At 37.9% G+C, this 17,568-nt stretch overlaps 1 protein-coding gene across 1 annotated transcript in view; it reads left to right on the top strand.

Moving 5' to 3' along the window:
* The window catches only part of exoc2 (exocyst complex component 2), a 51,789-nt gene that overhangs the window by 12,702 nt on the left and 21,519 nt on the right, over positions 1 to 17,568 (top strand). The window contains exons 3-10 of the mRNA XM_008406707.1: positions 27 to 203; positions 1,326 to 1,449; positions 4,137 to 4,250; positions 5,731 to 5,855; positions 12,246 to 12,326; positions 13,761 to 13,906; positions 15,646 to 15,727; positions 15,845 to 15,947. Of these exons, the coding sequence (XP_008404929.1) occupies positions 27 to 203; positions 1,326 to 1,449; positions 4,137 to 4,250; positions 5,731 to 5,855; positions 12,246 to 12,326; positions 13,761 to 13,906; positions 15,646 to 15,727; positions 15,845 to 15,947 (952 nt within the window). The remainder of the gene's footprint in view (positions 1 to 26; positions 204 to 1,325; positions 1,450 to 4,136; positions 4,251 to 5,730; positions 5,856 to 12,245; positions 12,327 to 13,760; positions 13,907 to 15,645; positions 15,728 to 15,844; positions 15,948 to 17,568) is intronic.

Raw genomic sequence — 17,568 nt, 5'->3', positions numbered from 1 at the left:
CCTTTTTCTCTCCCTCTCCATCTCAGGCCTGTCCATCTGCGGCCATAACTGCATGCTGACAGCAGAGTGGATGTCGGCCAGCAAAATAGTGTGCCGTGTGGGGCCTGCCAAAGATGACAAGGGAGAAATCATCGTCACCACAAAGTCCGGAGGCCTCGGCACCTCGACCGTCTCATTTAAACTGCTCAGGCCAGAGAGGATTGGTAAGACTCAGAAGGGTATAGGTCAACGAACCAATGAAGTGCCCATGAGCGCTGCAGCTATTGATGATGTATATATGGCTTGAAGTAAACTTTAAATTTAGTTTCTTGTGGATATCTGTCAACAATGGCTTGAGCCCAGATTGGTGTATTGCAAGACTAACAGATGACAGATTCTCCCTCCTGAGCTGCCAAACTGTGCAGCTCCTCCTCTCTTAAAAACCTCTGAGACCTTCACAGTTAAACAACATTCAGGCTAAATTATTTAACTAATGATTTTACTTTTAAAGGCAGTTTCTTGGTCTGGGTTTTATTTATTTATGTCAGGAGACTGAAAATAAGTAGGTGCAACATTTCAAGAGTTTTTGTAAAAAAAATTAAAAAATTAGCCTATTTTGTTTTTTTGTTTTTTTTCCCTCTAGTTTACAATGATGCACTACTTTGTGTTGGTCAGTTACATAAATTCCCAGTAAAATATACTCAAGTGACACAATGTGAAATGATTTTAGGGGATTGAAAACCTTTGTAAGGCAGTATATACTGGTGACATTTTTCATAACATTCTACTTTTAATCTAACCACAATCTAATAAAAACACCACATCTAATTGCATGTGGTGTTTATTTATTATTTGATATAAATTAATGTGCTATCAGATTACAGTAATTCTACTAAACCGAATTGATTTTATTTGAATTTGGCAATACAATATTGAATTTACCAAACTGTTAATGTGAGTACAAATTGCAATAAAGTTAATATGATTTTAAAAACTTCAATAAATTAGTTTTCCCTTAAGATTTCAGGGATTTTCTTGCTTTGCCACTCATCGCTTCATATTATTGTTGCAAAGTTGTTGTTTTTTTTGTTGTTTTTTTATGCAAATTTTTTAAGCTATGATTAATATAATTGTTGCATTTGGTCTTTTATGACGCAGTTTCAGTTGCACAAACTGAATAAAAGTGCTTTATTGTATTAGGTATTAAAATATAGAAAAACAATGAATACATGAACCCACGGTTGACTTATTTACTGTTTGCATGCTTGTAAAATAAATTAGAGCAAGTGTGTTTGTGTGTGAGCCCATCTGGGACGTGTTGTGACTGCGTCCCGCCTGTCCTGCAGGTATCCTGGAGCAGTCCGCCGTGTGGGTGGACGAGGTGAACTACGACATGAGGACGAACCGCAACAAAGGAATCTCCCCCTTCTCTCTGCGTCCCAGCAATCCACTGGGCATCGAGATGGACAAGTACGGATCGAAAACATACAAAAACGTACACATGCCATCTCACTGCCATAAACACGAGGGCTCTCAAGTCACTGAGTCATGGGTTACATCTCTAAACAGACCCAAACTCTCCCCATATGCCGGCATTTGAAATATTATGCCAGCATGGGAGCAGCCGAACTGCTCCGCACAGGGAGTGGAAACAACATAATTGTGTATAAAGTAGAGAGGAGAACGATAAAGAGACATTTGGAAAGGACTCTGGGAGAAAACGTCACACTTACAGCGCCTCGCAGAGCAGGCAGTGTGCTGATGGCTCCCACGCGTCGGCCAGGGAGGGCAGAGCTTGTAACTTATAGTTTGTCTTGTCAAGTTCTGACATTTCTGGTTCAGTATTTGTTTGACTTAGAGGGTCTGGGGGCAAGTGACCGCTCGTGGCCAGAGACAAGACCCCCATAAACAGGCAGCTCCATTGACTGGCTCCCAGAGATGCATTAAACATTCACCGCAGCGCGTCTCGGTGTTTGCCTTTCAGTCAGATTAAAGCTATCTCTGGATGATATGTAACATGAAGGCATTCGAAAAGAGCCCGATAGGTTGTTTACATTTTTCTGCAGTGATCTCACTTTTAGGGTTTGCTGCTGTAAGTATTTAGCAGCTTTAGAAAAAGACAGGTCCGTTATAACTTCAACTCAACTTGTGAGGTGTTGCTTACAAATCCTGCGATCTCTGATAGAAACACTTGATGCACAAAATTTAAACCTGCTTCTGAGGGTTGAAGCCTAAATATTTAATTAAGATTTAATCACACTAAGCTACATTTATATTTTAAACGTTTTTACGGTATTGGTTTTTTATCTTTTATTTGTATCAGAAGCATAATTAGAGATCATCTCTTCTTTACATGAAGACATTCTGTATACTCCACATAGCAATGGTAAAAGAAAGATTGTTGATAGAAATAAAAATAAAGCAGAAATAAATTAAAATCTACTTTGACCTTTTAAAAACAGGTGTAAAACTTTTATTAATCACAGAAATAAAAGTGGATAAATAAAATCAGCATAATAAATACAAATATTTAAAATTAAGATGAAGCCAAACTAAACAAGACTAAAGATAAATTTACTGTAAGGTAAGAATAGGAATGCATTTTCATTATGCATCTTAATCACTTCAATTAGTGAAATACCAAATGAAAAACACACATTTTAAGCCTTGTTTTAAAAACTTGTATGTTCTCTAATTTTCTTAAGAAAGCTGTTTAACAGGCGAGGACTGTCAATTTTTGCTTAATAATCTTATATTTTAAATACATCATATAATTTAAAAATACATAAAATCTAAAAGCTCCCACATTTTTCATTTTGTAAAAGTGAGTCAACTAACGACATATTCTTCTATATGCTCAGTTTTTTGAGAATATCATAGAGCTCAGGGACAAATGCTTTGATGTGTGCATTTTCTGTTGGATTCAAAACAACCCCAATCTAAAAAAAAAATCTGCGCTGAGGTTTACTTTTATGCTCAGTGTTTGTTATATTTTAACTGTCGAGTCAAAACAGTTTACACAAATATGTTTCTATGTGGTATAGTTTCCTACAGAAAGAATCAAAATCAGCAGGTCCGACTTCAGAGAAAATCCGAAATCTGATGAGTGCATTGCTAAAATCTTCATTCTGTCGAACCGAACTTTCCGGAAAGCTAATCTCATTTCAGAAATGTAAAATCTTCTTGCTGCATCAGAATTCTAAAGATAGGAACACCATTGCTTGGGTCCAATGCTGTTTGTCTGGGTGGCTGTGTATGAAGTCCAGCTGTGAGATTTAAAAACACCATAAAATGTTGATTGATGAGGAACATTGTTTGAGGAAAAGCCAGCTCATCTGTTCTGCTTTGCTTTTATTCCTTAAAATAGCTTCAGTCTGAGTTCTGCTTGCTGCGAACATTTTTGTCATAAACATTTTTAATTAAACAAATATTCTCTTGGTATCAATTCCACTGTTCAGAAGTAAAATATATTAGAATAAATACGACAACATTTCTGGTCATTTAAAATTTTGCAGACATTTATTATTTTTTATGAGACTAAGAGCTTCAGAAAGATAAAAATCTAATCCAGAGTAAATATTTTCACTTAGAAGTGTAAATGAGCTGAAAATCAACTGGAAAAATGAAATATATGTTGAGGTGGGAGAATAGCAGGAACCCTGGCACTCCCATCCACGGGAGGAACCGCTGGTTTTGTATGTATTTGTGCGCAAACATCACCATGGTGGTAGATGGTTTTCTTTTTCTTCACATAATTAAACACTGAACTCTAATGTGAGATGTTTCCTTCTTTATATGCGTGTGTGTTTGTGCATGTGTGTGTGTGTGTGTGTGTGTGTGTGTGTAACTGCAGGGTGGGTGGTGATGCTGGGGATGTTGGTTTGTGTAGCCCACAGGTCATTAGTAGAGATCAAGCTTCCCTAATGAGTACTGGGTCCTCCAGGGGCATCCAGGCGTCACACACTGCACTTCCCACGCCAGGCTCTCCAAGGCCTGTGCTTCCTAGCTACACGCTGCCCCCTGCTGGAAAATAAAGTCACATTGAAATGATACAGCTTTACAACTAGCGTACTTATAATTCAGTTCTCCTCAACAATACTCAGCTGTTCATACAGTTTTCTCTTGCATTTACATGCCTTAATGTTTTTTTCTTGTAGGGGCAAAGTTCCACAGAAAGACCTGGAGCAGATATTTCCTGGAATGAGTGGAGACTTCACCAGTGAGAACTTCTCTGCCTCCTGGTACCTTATAGAGAACCACGCAGGCTCCGGGTAGGTCCATTGTTGTGTCTGTTTAAACAACCATCTCATAAAGCAGAAATACGGTTTCCTCTTACTGGTCATGCACTTGAGGTGTCTGTTTTTCACTTAGACAGAAGTAAAATCTGGATTTTTGCATCCACTGGTTACAACTTTGATGTCTCTTTTTTTAAATATATATATATATTTTTTTCACCACATAGTGCAAGTAGTCAAAAAATAAATTTTCTCAATGTTTTTTGACAAATGTGACAAATGCCACTAAGAACAAAAATACAGAGTATTTAGAGGAGGAAGCGTAATAATTTCTCAGAATCTGGCAGTGTTGCATTTTAACTCCAGGATTTTGCCAATATGTTTTTTGATACACAAGTTTGAATGTGTGAGACACAAATGCGTCTCACACAGTTTCCTTCCTCATTTCATATATCTGTAGTTTTATTTTTTATGGATGACTTTTTCCGCTTTAAATGGAAGCCGTTTCTAACGACAGTTTGCACAGACTTTCCAAAATTACTTCTAGTTAAATGATCTGCTCATAGTTTTCTTTAAGGAAACACAATTATGTGACTCCAGTTTCTACTTTCTACTCAGTTATTTTGTTTTTTAAGAATCCTAATCTGTCATATTTCATAAAGGTCAACATATCCAAATGGAAATCAGAAACCCAATTAACTTAAACTAGATGTATAAAATCATCAGAGAATGATGTAGAGTTAAAATAGATGGTGTTTGGGAGAAAAAGTATTTACATGATTGCTTATCTTGATAATCCATTAACTGTATGGCTTTAAATTTTATTAAGTATCGCTCTGTATATAATTTTTACTAAAATGTACCATTCAGTTGTTTTTTTTTTTTTTTTACAAGTTTCTGACATTTTGCAATTGAAATAATGATCAAGGATTATTTAAAAATGAAGAAACAATTCAATATACTGCTGGAAATGATTTCTACATTCACGTACTGACTGGTAAAGAAAATATGCCAGGAATTCCAGCTGAAGAAAACAAAAACATAGTTGCACTGTTTTTTTCTTCTTTTTTTTTTTTTTTTTACCAATTCCCTTTGAGTTTCTCCCCACATTGTCAGCTGGTTCTTCAGAGATCAGAGCGGCGTGTAGACGAGGTAGCCTGTTGACCCTAAAGACTGTTGGGGCAGAGGAGAGTTATTTTGGACACTCCTGGCTTCCTCTCCCCCCTGCTTAGCCTTCCAGTAACCCAGACCCCGAGGATCCAGCATGACCAGGGGCCTCTGTTTGGACCTCACTGGGTGACTGTTTCTTCCTGCAGAGGAAACCTCACTCAGGACACTGACACACAGACACACGTACTCACACGCGTAAAATCTCAAACTATGCGTCCCGAAATAGTGTGTAAGAAATGCAAACAGGCACGAATAAGAAACAAATTCAAGTCATTGTTTGGCTTTTTTGTTTATGTCTCGCAATAAACTGATAATTATTAGTTGTTTTTGTTGATTTTCGTTGCAGATTTGAGCAGCTGAAGATTGCAGCCAGTAACCTGAAGAAGCAAGCGACTAAGAAAAACGAGGGAAGCCTGGCCTATGTGAAAGGAGGCCTCAGCACATTCTTTGAGGCTCAGGACGCTCTGGCAGGTAAAGAAAGACATGATCTCAAACGTGCGCAAACCTTTACTCCCTCACTTCATATTTGGCCTCAGAAATAAGGTCCTAATTTGGGGGTAAATGTACAAGTTGGGCCGTTTTAATCCCCCTCCCTCCTCACCCCACCGCCACATGTGGTTTAGCAGCGGTTGATTAAAGAGGCTCATTTGGACGGTGTGTGAAAACCCTCCTCTCTGCGCTACAGTTCCAGCAGCCAACCACAACACGGTTAAATCACCTCCATCAAAATGAGATCAGCTCTCACCTGTCAGCCTCGCTCGGCTCCGAGACGTGGTTAGAAAAGCACGAACATGCCATTCACACTCGCTGACCCTCAGATGCCAAAAAGATTTCAAGGTGGCAGAGTCGGGCCGCTGTCGCTCTGCCAGGTACCTCGAATCAATTGTTCACTTCATCATTCATGCTTTTGTCTGTTTACGCTCTGCTCCCGCCGCAGCCACTCAGTTACTTCCCCTTACTATTTATATGTACACTTTTCTGCCTCCATCTTTATTATTATTACTTTCCGTATGTTTGTGCTCCGGTTGGAGGAGAGGCAATGTTTTCATTGTTAGTGACTGAATCTAAATAAACGGAGCAGCCCAACACAATGCGAGCCAGAGTATTAGGACTGATAGAGCTGATAACGGAGCCAATATGACCAATGGGAACAATGCAGAGTCATTCTCACGTTCAGACTGAGCGTGGCTTCTGTGTGCCCACTGCCCCAATGGGAAGTGTACAGTCTGGAGGGGTTGCAGGAAGCAACGCGCCATGTGTGCACTACATTGACCTGTGGGCCAAGTGGACTCACACTCATGGTTGGTAGAACGTGTACCCTCTTTCAGCTCTAAGGTTTTATGTATTAGGACATAATAAAAATGATCTGATGTTTGCCAGGTTCTAAAATGACTTTAAGTGACGTGTGGAAAAGCACAGAACAGATTCCATATTGTCATTTGTTAGTCATTTAATATAAGGCTGAAATGGAAAAGCTGTGGATGGAAAAACAAAATGCATCCAACAGCTCGACTTGTAGAATCACCTTCAGCACTAGCAGCTGTCGGTAGTCATTTCCTGTATGACTTTATCATTTTCCCACATCATTGTGGGGTAATTCCACTAGCCTCTTCTTTACAACCTTGTCTCCCTGCTTCCATGGCCCAATTTGGATCAAGCTTCAGTTGTCCAAATCGGACAGGTTGACCTGCCTCACATTTGACTTTGAAATAATTAAATTTCCAGATAACTTGATGGATGACTGCAAAACGAGCTGAAATCATCAGCATTTGCTGATGACATGCTGGTGTTTAGTTTGGTTTTAATTTTATACAGTATGACCAACCGACAGTGCATTAGAGTTGCACAGATGTTTTCCTTTGACCCTTCTAAACAAACTGTCTTTGTTCCATCTTTTTCTATTTATGCTTTTATTAACTTTAACATTTACATTGCTAACTGATATTTTTAAAGCTTTGCATGGAGCTTATGGATTTCTTAGCATTTTTTGCAGAGTATTGCATGGTCTGACATTGGGGAGAAGTCGCTTAAACATTCAATCATGAAGGCTGGTAGCTCTCTTAGATGTTTTCCATTGTGAATAATCTCAGTCTCACTCAGTTTATGTAATGGTTTATAACCCTTCTCACACTGATGGGCAGCAGCAGTACCATTCAGACCAAATATCACCAGCAGCAACTACAAATCACTTATTCAAGTCCTCTAACTAGAAAATCTCGACTGCTGCTTTCACTTTTCCATCTTCTCTAAACTCCAAGAGTACATTTTGTTTTTCCCACTGCTGTAAGGATTTTAAAATATATTTACTTAAAAGATGTGTGCAAAAATGGAACAATATAGAACATAACAGTCCATAGGTGTGTGATAGGTGAATGTAGCTTCATATACTTTAGCCTCATTTTGGAGTTTTCCAAATTTGAGGAAATGTTTGTTGTTTTTAACAGAGTAAGGTAAGAATGAGATGGTTGATGGATAATTTTAGGGTTTAGTGATTTTTTTTTCTATTTTCCAATAAAACTTAGAAATTAAAAACATTAAACTGAAACTATTTTTGAGTTAAAGATTCTTTTATTTTCAATTCGGGCCTCTTCTTTTTCCTTTTTCAGCAGTGTTTATATATGCATTATGTAAGCTGCATCAAGAGAAAGTGTATGACTACTTATTAATGTGTAAATTATTTTGAACAACTCTGAGGGAGTTATCTTTAGATTCTCAGCGCTTGTATGCTTTTTCATTATTGAAACTTATGTTGTATTCGTGTCGCTTGTTGCAAGAAATATGCCTTGAAACTGCTAATTTAGGTGTCCACTTGTGTGAATACGTAAAACATTAAAAGCATTTTTTTTCTCTCTGTCTCTCTCAGCGTTTCACATCAAGACATAAAAGCTTTTCACATTATTCTGTTTTTGAACTTTTTCTGCATCCTAACTAAGCTTGCTTTCACTTTTTGTGAGTTTATTTATTCATCAGAAGCTCCTAACAGCAGCAGGACAGAGTAAAGAAACATTATCTTGACGGCGGTACAGCATCAAACACTGTAGCTGAAAAATACCTCTCCTCAAATGCTATATTACATCCATGTGTCAAAGGGTTTTATTCTTTTCCCCCTCATAAAGATAAACATTGTCTCATATTTGAACCAGCAGCGTGACTTGAAGGTTAATTTTCAAACCTCTAGACCCCATGGCTTCTCGCTGTGACTCATTACTGCCCCGCGGCATCCTTTTCAGGCCAGGGTTCAGTTCTCTGTCTTGAAAAATGAGGCAGCCACACAGAATGGGTAGTTGGGTCAGGGATATATTCTTTACACGGAGTACGGCTGGCCAAACCAATGCACAGAGCACGCAGCCTGTGAGCTAGCCAGTTGGACTCGGCCCCTGCAGTGAACCGCTGCAGGGCTACTAAGCACAGCTGTCTGAGCGACTGTGAATCCCTTCTTTGTGTCTCCGAGGAGCTTGGCACATCGTCGTCGTTCTGAGCCAGACCAGATGAAGCTTACCTGAGAGGCAGCTTTTGGGATTTTTAGAAAGTCTTGCACTTCAGAATGTGCTGCGTTGGAAGTTGCTGCTGTGCCTGCAGACGCTCTCAGTCACCATGTGACATTCTGGTCTCCCCTCTTGTTTACTTTCAGCTCGCACGCTTAGATGTTCATCAGGTTTTATTGATGACTTTAATTGAAGTCTGGGGTTATTTTTAATGCAGCATGCAAGGTGGAAAGAAGGACGGGAAGCCAAAACCTGTGTAAAGAAATGAGATGGATGGAAAAAGTTCAGAGCAACAGCGACACTCTGAGGTTTTCTTCTTCTGAACATTTTTTTTTTTTTTTTTAGTTCTCATTTAAGGGCTTTTAGCTGTTTTTCCTCTTGAGTTCAATATAGACATTTCTAATATTTAAAATAGTCATTTATTATAAAATATGACTTTTGCATTTTGTAAACTAAAAGATCTGCAAAATGCCTTGCTGTCTTGGGATAGTTTGCAAGTACTTCGTTCTACATAGTTTGCAATTATGTGTAGAGGATATAAAACATGGAAAACATTGCAAATTTTGAAATCGGCATCACATTTTCATAATGTGTTGAAAATATAAACTGAATTAATATACAATGCTATTTACTAGTACTTGGATAAACTATGTTTTGCTGATATATTATAGACGATGTCCTTGATGAAAGCCCCTTCACTTTTAAATCATTTATATGGCAGCATTTTGGTGATCTAGCCAGTATGAACTTAACGTTTTTACATAATACATTGATAAATAGCACTTGATAGCAGCATTTAATCATGTTTTCCAAGATATTAATATTTATTGATGCTCTCGTAGAACTACTAGTGGAAAGATAGTCTAAGTAACAATCCAAACATGGCTGTTAGTTTCGGGGTTTGCAGACCTCATTAGGTTTTTTGCTATCACAATAAATAACAATTTGTATCCTGTTAGAAAAGCATCACAACAATGATAAACAATACAATAATAATCTATCCCAAGTTGTGAGTTGAACAAAAGAAATAGTGACCAGATACAAACTATTTGTAAACACGTTTAGAAACCATTACTGCTGCCTGGTAGCAATTTAATGCTATATAACTTTTATTTTGTAGAGTCGGGATTGCATTTGATCATCTCTAGTTTAAAATCTAAAGTTTGTTCAAACCTCAACTGGATAGTTCTATACTAAATTATCTCTAACAGAATTGTATTCTGTGAAAACAGAATAAATGGTGATACACCAGTCAGCTGACCTGTGATCAAAATCTGGCTAATCTGGCTATTTCCTTTGATTAGCTTTGACTGGTGATCATCCAGTCAGATACTGAAAAATGTGTTTGTTTGTTTTTTTTGCTATTCAATAATTACAAGAAAACAGAATAATTTTCTAATCTTGTAATTCCTTTTTTTTTTTTTTTTTTGGTTTGACTCTAAAATACTATATTTACCAAGAAATTAGCAGTATTATTTTCTTTAAAAAATAAATGAATTGGAATCAGCAGGTAATTCTCTCTGGGAAATCGATATCGGACAGCAAAAGCTCGATCGTTGTGCTGCTAATTCTATAAAACAATGTTGATTATTTGCAAAATCTTTCCTCTATTTATGAAATCCAAAACCTTGGTAATGGAGTGTGTTTTAGAATTTTTTTTTTTTACTAAATAAAAATAGAGTTTAAGGGGTATCGAGGAGATCATTTGGGCCTAAATGTTTCTCAGATGATGCACGTGTAATTTTCAATCAATTTCATCTTTTACTCTATTAATATATTTTAATCTGATCAATATTTTCACTTTAAGGGAAATGTCTCAGGGTTTTGTGGAGAATTTTGTCCCTGCACACTGTATGATCCCGAAGCCTGAGAGACGAGTTGGGCCGATTCTTCTGAGACATTCTCTCTCTGGCTGATTGAATGAGTGACAGGCTGTGAGGGAGGGGCGGGTTATTTCTGCTAAAATGTTGAAATTTGAGGTTTTTCATTGTTGTGTGAAAAGGAAGTCTCCCAGTGATGCAGGAAACGGAACAGCTACCGTGGTCCAAAAATGAAAGATTCCCAGGGCCTGTTCGCCGCGTCCCCAGCCCCAGCAGGAGTCAAAACATCTCCAGCTTTAGAAACCAGGGACACTGTATTTTTATTTTTATTCTCTTTTTTTCTTTTTTTCCCCCTCCCTGAACGGTTCCAGGAAGCGGAGCAGGAGCTGCGGCTCTTCCTCAGGACCTGCCTTCGTGTGTTCTCCGGATCTTGACCTGATGTTTAGCTTAACTGTAACGTCATCAGGCCTCTCGGTGGGAGAGGACAGGCAGCTGGCAGTGGGGCAAAGGGCAGTCTGGAGACATGAAGCAGACCTGCAGTGTGTGTGTCATCCTTTGTTTTTGGCCCTATCAATCCTGCGTACACACACCATCTCTGCTTATTTCCGTCCTAACCTGCGTTCAGTCACATTTACTGCTGGCTTGTAGTGACGTCCTTACTACAAACAGTGTGTTTGAACAGTGTGTCTCAGTAATGCTTCTGTCTGTCTGTCTGATTCGAGCCTTATTTATTTATGGAAATTTTCCCTTTCTCCTTCTTTTTTTTTAAAATCAGCTAAAAGCCATTTGGTGTAAATGTTTATTTGTCGTCTTCATTTTTTAGATGGAGTTCTTCTTCACGATGGTGTCGCTGCACAAGTATGCAGGAGATTGTCTTTTAAAGGCTCCCCACCTCTTTGCGACTCTGTCAATAAACCCACCCTCAGCTCTCAGCACCCAGCTGCCCACTACTGAACACCATTTATTTATTCACTGGGGTAGCCCCACCACTCTCTCCCTCTTTTTTCCCCCCTTTTAGTTTTTTTTCTCCTCCATTCCGCCTTTTTCAAACTCTCTTTCTGGTATGAAGCTCTTCATGCTAAGTGATGGCTACAGGCCATCAGAGGGTTCCTGCCCCCCTTTCACTCTCCTCTCTGCCGCAGTCACTTTTGGCATAAAAGCATGTTATTTTTTCAAACAAATGAGACGTTTTACATTCATATTTACCCCCTCTTGGTCAAAGGGCTTTAATGTCCCAAAACCACCAAACTGTGCTGTTAATGGCTGTAGTTGGGCGACTTGATCCAGGCCAGTGCGAGGTCACGTCCTGGCAGTGTGGGAACAGTCACTGGTGGGTTCAATAGCAGCATCTGTGAGTGGAGAACCGGTGAGGTTATCTCACATCTACCATTGAGGCAGAGCCTGTTTGTTGTTTTACCTTCAGTTCCTGAAGCTAAAAATGTCCATATCTTTGGTGATGTGTCCCACTGCAGTTAAGAAAACAGAAATAATTTTCATACGTCTGTTGCAATTATGTTTATAATTTTCAATCATTAAAGTTATTAATGCTCTTCCAGCGATCCACCAGAGACTGGAATCGGATGGAACAGAGAAAGTTGAGGGATCGATGACCCAGCGACTGGAAAACATCCTAAATCGTAAGTTTTATTTTAAATTTTGTGAAACAAAACTGATGATGATTGTTTAAAAATTTGGTTCTGGCCTTCTTGTGAATTTAAAAATGATATATAGTTTTTCTCCAGGTACAAATGCACATTTTGTTAATTTTTAAGTTAACCGACTCAGTTGCACATATTTTTTATAGTTACACTTTATTAATGTAGAAATTTTGCCCTTATTGTTCAGTAAAGTTATTCTTTTCTATTTTCAAATTGTTGCTTTAAATTTTTCTTATTAATTTTATACATATTCTTAGCCATTTGTATCTATATTAATCTATTTTCATTTAAATGCAAGTATTAGAGCACCTCCGAAAAAGGAATTTCTGTTATAGGTAAAGTGACTTTAGGCAGATTTGTTTTGCCGACAAGAGAGATCAGCAATAATTTAAATATATAAATATAAAAAATTTATAAAATCAGTACATATATACACAAAAAATATCTTTTAAAGTTACCTTTTGGAACTGACAATGCTTACGTTCTGAATAGAATAGATATATTCATCTATTTTATTCAGAATCCTTATACAATATAAAAGTATTTAATAGGAGAATATAACATTCTAGTCTATAGTGGAATATATTTAATCATCTATTTGATCAGATCAGACAAATGGGACAAAAACGGATGGACTGTGCCAGAAAATTGGAGTGATAAGTGAAAACTGTAACCTGGACATGTGTGTGTTCATTCAGTGCACTGTTGGTCTTCCCCACTTTATTAAGCTGATCCCTCATCAAACCCTGTGTCCCACCCTTGTAGGTCATACATGATAATGGGGCCACTCTAATGTGAGGTCAATAAGCTGGCCCTTTTCCCTAAGTGAAGAGTAAATAAACCTCTTAGCCGGACATATCTTTCATCCCTCCAAACCCGGACGTAAAGGCCCATGGCACAGCAGAAATAGAGCTTCGTTCATCCTCCCCCCCAAAACTCTTAGCATCAAACACACAGCACCAGTCAGCCAATCACAAATCAGCCTTGTTAAATGTTCCTTAATAAGTGACACTGGTGATTGAAAAATGTTAGATATTAGTCTTTACTCAGCCTTTTGCTGTTTTTCCTTCAGGGATTTTGTTGCGGGTGGGAGTTTTGTTTTGAATAGAAGAACTTTGTTTTTTTTCTATCTGACGGCTCAGCTGAGGCCACCCACGAAGCCCCTTAGTTCTGCTCAAGTCCCACCAAGTACGCTAAGAGATAGTTGTCACTTTCTTCTGCGCAGTGTAGTTCCTGCTCCTATTCCTCTTTTTTTCTGTCTAATAACATCCCGAGCAAGAGGAAAACCAGAGACCGGGAATATGAGGGAAATGTGGTGTTTAGCATTTATTTATACAGTATCCCAGTTTCTCATTTTCTCCCACCTCCTTCACTCTCGCTCATAGCTTTTTCTCACTCCGTCTTTTTTCGCAGGAGCGAGTGATACCGCAGATACTCTCTTCCAGGAGGTCCTCGGACGGAAAGACAAGGCTGACTCCACACGCAATGCGCTCAACGTGCTGCAGCGGTTCAAGTTTCTCTTCAACCTGCCGCTCAACATAGAACGCAACATTCAGAAGGTACTTTACACGAACATGAGAAATCCCAGCATGTAAACAGAAAGTGCCAAATGCAAAATTAAACCCACCTGATCCTTGCCTAAACACCAGCCTGTTGATGCTGTGTCCCCTCAGCAAACCTGGTATAGAATATATGAAAACCTTATCCTAGTTTCTCTCTTGAGAACAAAGATTAGAGGTTATTAAAATGAATGCTTTAAAAAAAAAAAAAAAGAAATCCTTAAATATATTTCATTGCTTTCCAGGACATTGCCTTGTGCAACCTTAGAAAAAAGCCTCCAGTATTGGTGCTCTTTTCATCTTAACATTTTGTTCTAAGTGTCTTCACTGGGAGTGGTGGTCCCGTTTCAGATGAGAAACCTGCTTGTTGTTACATCTGCAATTACTAAACAAGGCATAAAAGCCATCAAAGACATGCAAGAACAATTCTTAGCAAAGCCGTCAAAGACGTTTTAAAAAACACTGGGTTCCTGGTAGATCACGAAGGTTTCCAGGAGGCTCTGAACATGTAAAATACTTCCATAGCATAACTGTGGTGGATTAATAGAAAGATTGCAGAGGATCGGAGTCTGGTGTGGAGCATGAGTGAGTAACACCATTGAGGCCCTGTGCACACCGACATGGCCTGGTTGCCAAGAATTTGAACCAGGGATTAACTACAGTGGTTTCATTCAAGATTGTTGAATATTTGTCAGCCCAGCGAAATACAAGTTTCCACTGTAAAAATGTTTTTTATGTGCCAAATCCATGTTTGTGTTGATAAACAATTTAATGTTTCATTGAGTCTTTTTTGTCCATCAGTAGTAAAGTTGACAGGCAAATGAAAACACATTACACTAAACACAATACATTTTTTAGATAATAACGATAAAATAAAAACTGAGTCACAGGTACTCACTTCGATGAAGGAGACTACCGTGTGTAGTAAATGTTATTGTGACGACTGTTTTGCCAAACAAGGAAGTGACACTTTTAAATGTTACATTTTCCTGAACAAAATCTCCTATTAAGGAAGTTAAAACTTGGTCATATGTTGTTGTTTTTGTTTGTTTTTTTTTTCAGATGTTTTGCTCTTGACTAGAAAGAACACAAGGCCTTCAAAAAATATTGTGCATTTTCTTTAACATTGGGATTGAAATTTCAAATTTTTTGCATTGTGACAAGTCACCTTTAGCATGACACTAGATCATCTTTTTGGTAGATCCTGTAATTTTGTAGAGCAAAATCTACATAAAGCAGTCAAGTGGGGAAGTGGGATAGCAGGCTAACCATTAAAAGCCTTGGGAGCTGGCTTGTTCGTCTGAAATAATTTTAACTCCTAACAGATAATATGCCAAAGTGTATGCATTTATTTTTATGCTGCATTTTTAATTTTTTTTTTTTGTATTTAGCGTTTCTAAAGTCTGTTACAGAAAAATAAAAGCTTCCTCACCTGTTTATTTATATTTACCACTTTTGTTTGAAGATTGATCCTAAATGTTTAAACATTTTCTGGCTTTATTTTAATCCACATTTAGCATAAAACACTCGCCAATAAGACGCAGGTTTCAACTCTTTTCCTTGCAGTTTCGGCTCCGTCTGTCCTCAGTTTGTCTTGTGTATTTGCTTTGAGGTCCAGCCTGGGTGACTTCAACCAGAGGGTGGAGCTATAGATAGTTTAGCACAGTTGGTGTTGTGATTGATGAGTAGGATCAAAATGCTGCATTATTAACTGATTTTTTATTTTATTTTTCTCCCAGGGAGATTACGACGTGGTGATCAATGACTACGAGAAAGCCAAATCTCTTTTTGGAAATACTGAAGTTGCAGTTTTCAAGAAAGGTTGTTTTTTTTTTTCTAAAAAAAAATTCTGCGCTTTCTGGGGGGTTTTGCCCCAACAAATAAATGCCACAAAGTAATTTGATGATGTTAAAAAGCTGTTTCCATTTTGTGCTGCAGTTTATGCTGAGGTTGAGACCAGAATCGAAGCACTGAGAAATCTCCTGTTGGAAAAACTGCTGGAGACGCCGTCGACTCTTCACGACCAAAAGAGATACATCAGGTCTCCTTTCAGCTGTCTAATCCTCGCTGGCTGTTCTTCATCATCCGTCTCTCCTCTGTGTGTCTGAAACCTTTGATTTCTTTTACACAAAGGCTTTGCCCTCGTGCTTTGAACAGTCATTATTTTGCGTTCAACCTCAAAATATCCAATACAAAGTCATGATAAATCTTTTACATTTTGTTCTTGCTCACATTTTGGTTGCTTTTATGTCTTGTTTATCTTTGTTTACTAAAACTTCAACCTCCATCCACGTCCAGTTTTTATTTTTTTGCTTCTCACTTTCCTCTGTTCATGAATCTTGTCATCTTTCTTTTACGTGGTCCTCTTGTTTTTGCTTCTATTTTTTTCTTAACTTTTCCGCCTTTCTTTCCCTCCTTTTTTCCCCTCCATCTAACCGTCCGCTCATACTTGTGGTCGGTGCCGATTTATTATTGTTAGTACCAACCTGTCAGGATCACAGAGACCAGCTCCCGACCACATGGTAACATCTTTCATCCTGGTGCATTAGGCACAGCTCCTAACGCCCACTCAGCTCCTGTTTACCCTTCGTGTGCAGGGTGGGAGCTGGGTGCATTTCTTCGTGTGGGTCTCACTCGAACTTTTAAAAAGATGCCACTTAATGAGAAACAAACGAGCAGCTGGTTTTGCTGGATGACGGCACAAGAAATGAGGCCAAATCTCAGAGGTGGAATCATCTGACATCCCAGAGGACGCTTTAGGGACATCCGGGAAATCAAATCTCCTTGGAGATGAATTAGGATTACCAGGATGGACTGGAGTTCAGATGATCAAAGAAGAGTCTAAATGCCTAATTCATGCATGGATTTACAAAAACGTCGTTTTATTTTAGTCACGGAAAAAAATTTTCCTCTTGAATTATTTTTGCTAAATACAAATAGGTCTTTGATTTTTGTTTATTTATTTATTTGTAAAAATAGTATCTACTGTGTGATTCTTTCTTGCTAAGAGTTTTTCATTCTATTATTACAAAGAACTGTTAAACTTTGTACATAGATACATAACTTACCTCATAAGGAAGAAAGATATTTTTACTTTTGCTTAAAATGAAAATGTTGCTTTCATCTTAAGGGGGGAAAAAAGCAGAAATAATTTTCTGGCCCTGATAATTTCTATTGCACATTTCTATTGGGCATTTCTTTTCCAAAAGCAAGTCTTTCACTCAGTGTTATAATTTTGTGGGCAGACTGCTTGGAGCTAAAATTACACCAAGCAGGAGTACGCTTGATGCAACATTGCAAAATTCACTCTGCATAATCTGGGAAATCTACAGAAACATCAGGATACAAAATCATCTCCACTGAAGTCTTTACATATATTCCTAATTGTTTTTCTCTATTTAATATAAAAAATGTCAATTATAATTATATAATATTTTTTCCAATTTTACTTACGGATTAATTTTTACATTTTAGTTTACTTATTTTTTTGCATGCATTTATACACACTTGTTTTACTTAAATTTTTTTTTCCTTAAGTTTGTGTTATTTTATTTATCACTTTGTTGAAAACAGACCATAATGCTTATTACAAAGCAATGTATTATGAATTCTCAAGCATCAAAAATAAAGACAACTTTTCCAAATGCTTTTTCTAAATAATA

Source organism: Poecilia reticulata, linkage group LG4, assembly GCF_000633615.1.
Source record: "Poecilia reticulata strain Guanapo linkage group LG4, Guppy_female_1.0+MT, whole genome shotgun sequence".
NCBI classification, from domain to species: domain Eukaryota; kingdom Metazoa; phylum Chordata; class Actinopteri; order Cyprinodontiformes; family Poeciliidae; genus Poecilia; species Poecilia reticulata.
Note: the sequence above shows the minus strand (reverse complement) of the source record. Positions and strands in the feature narration are given on the sequence as shown.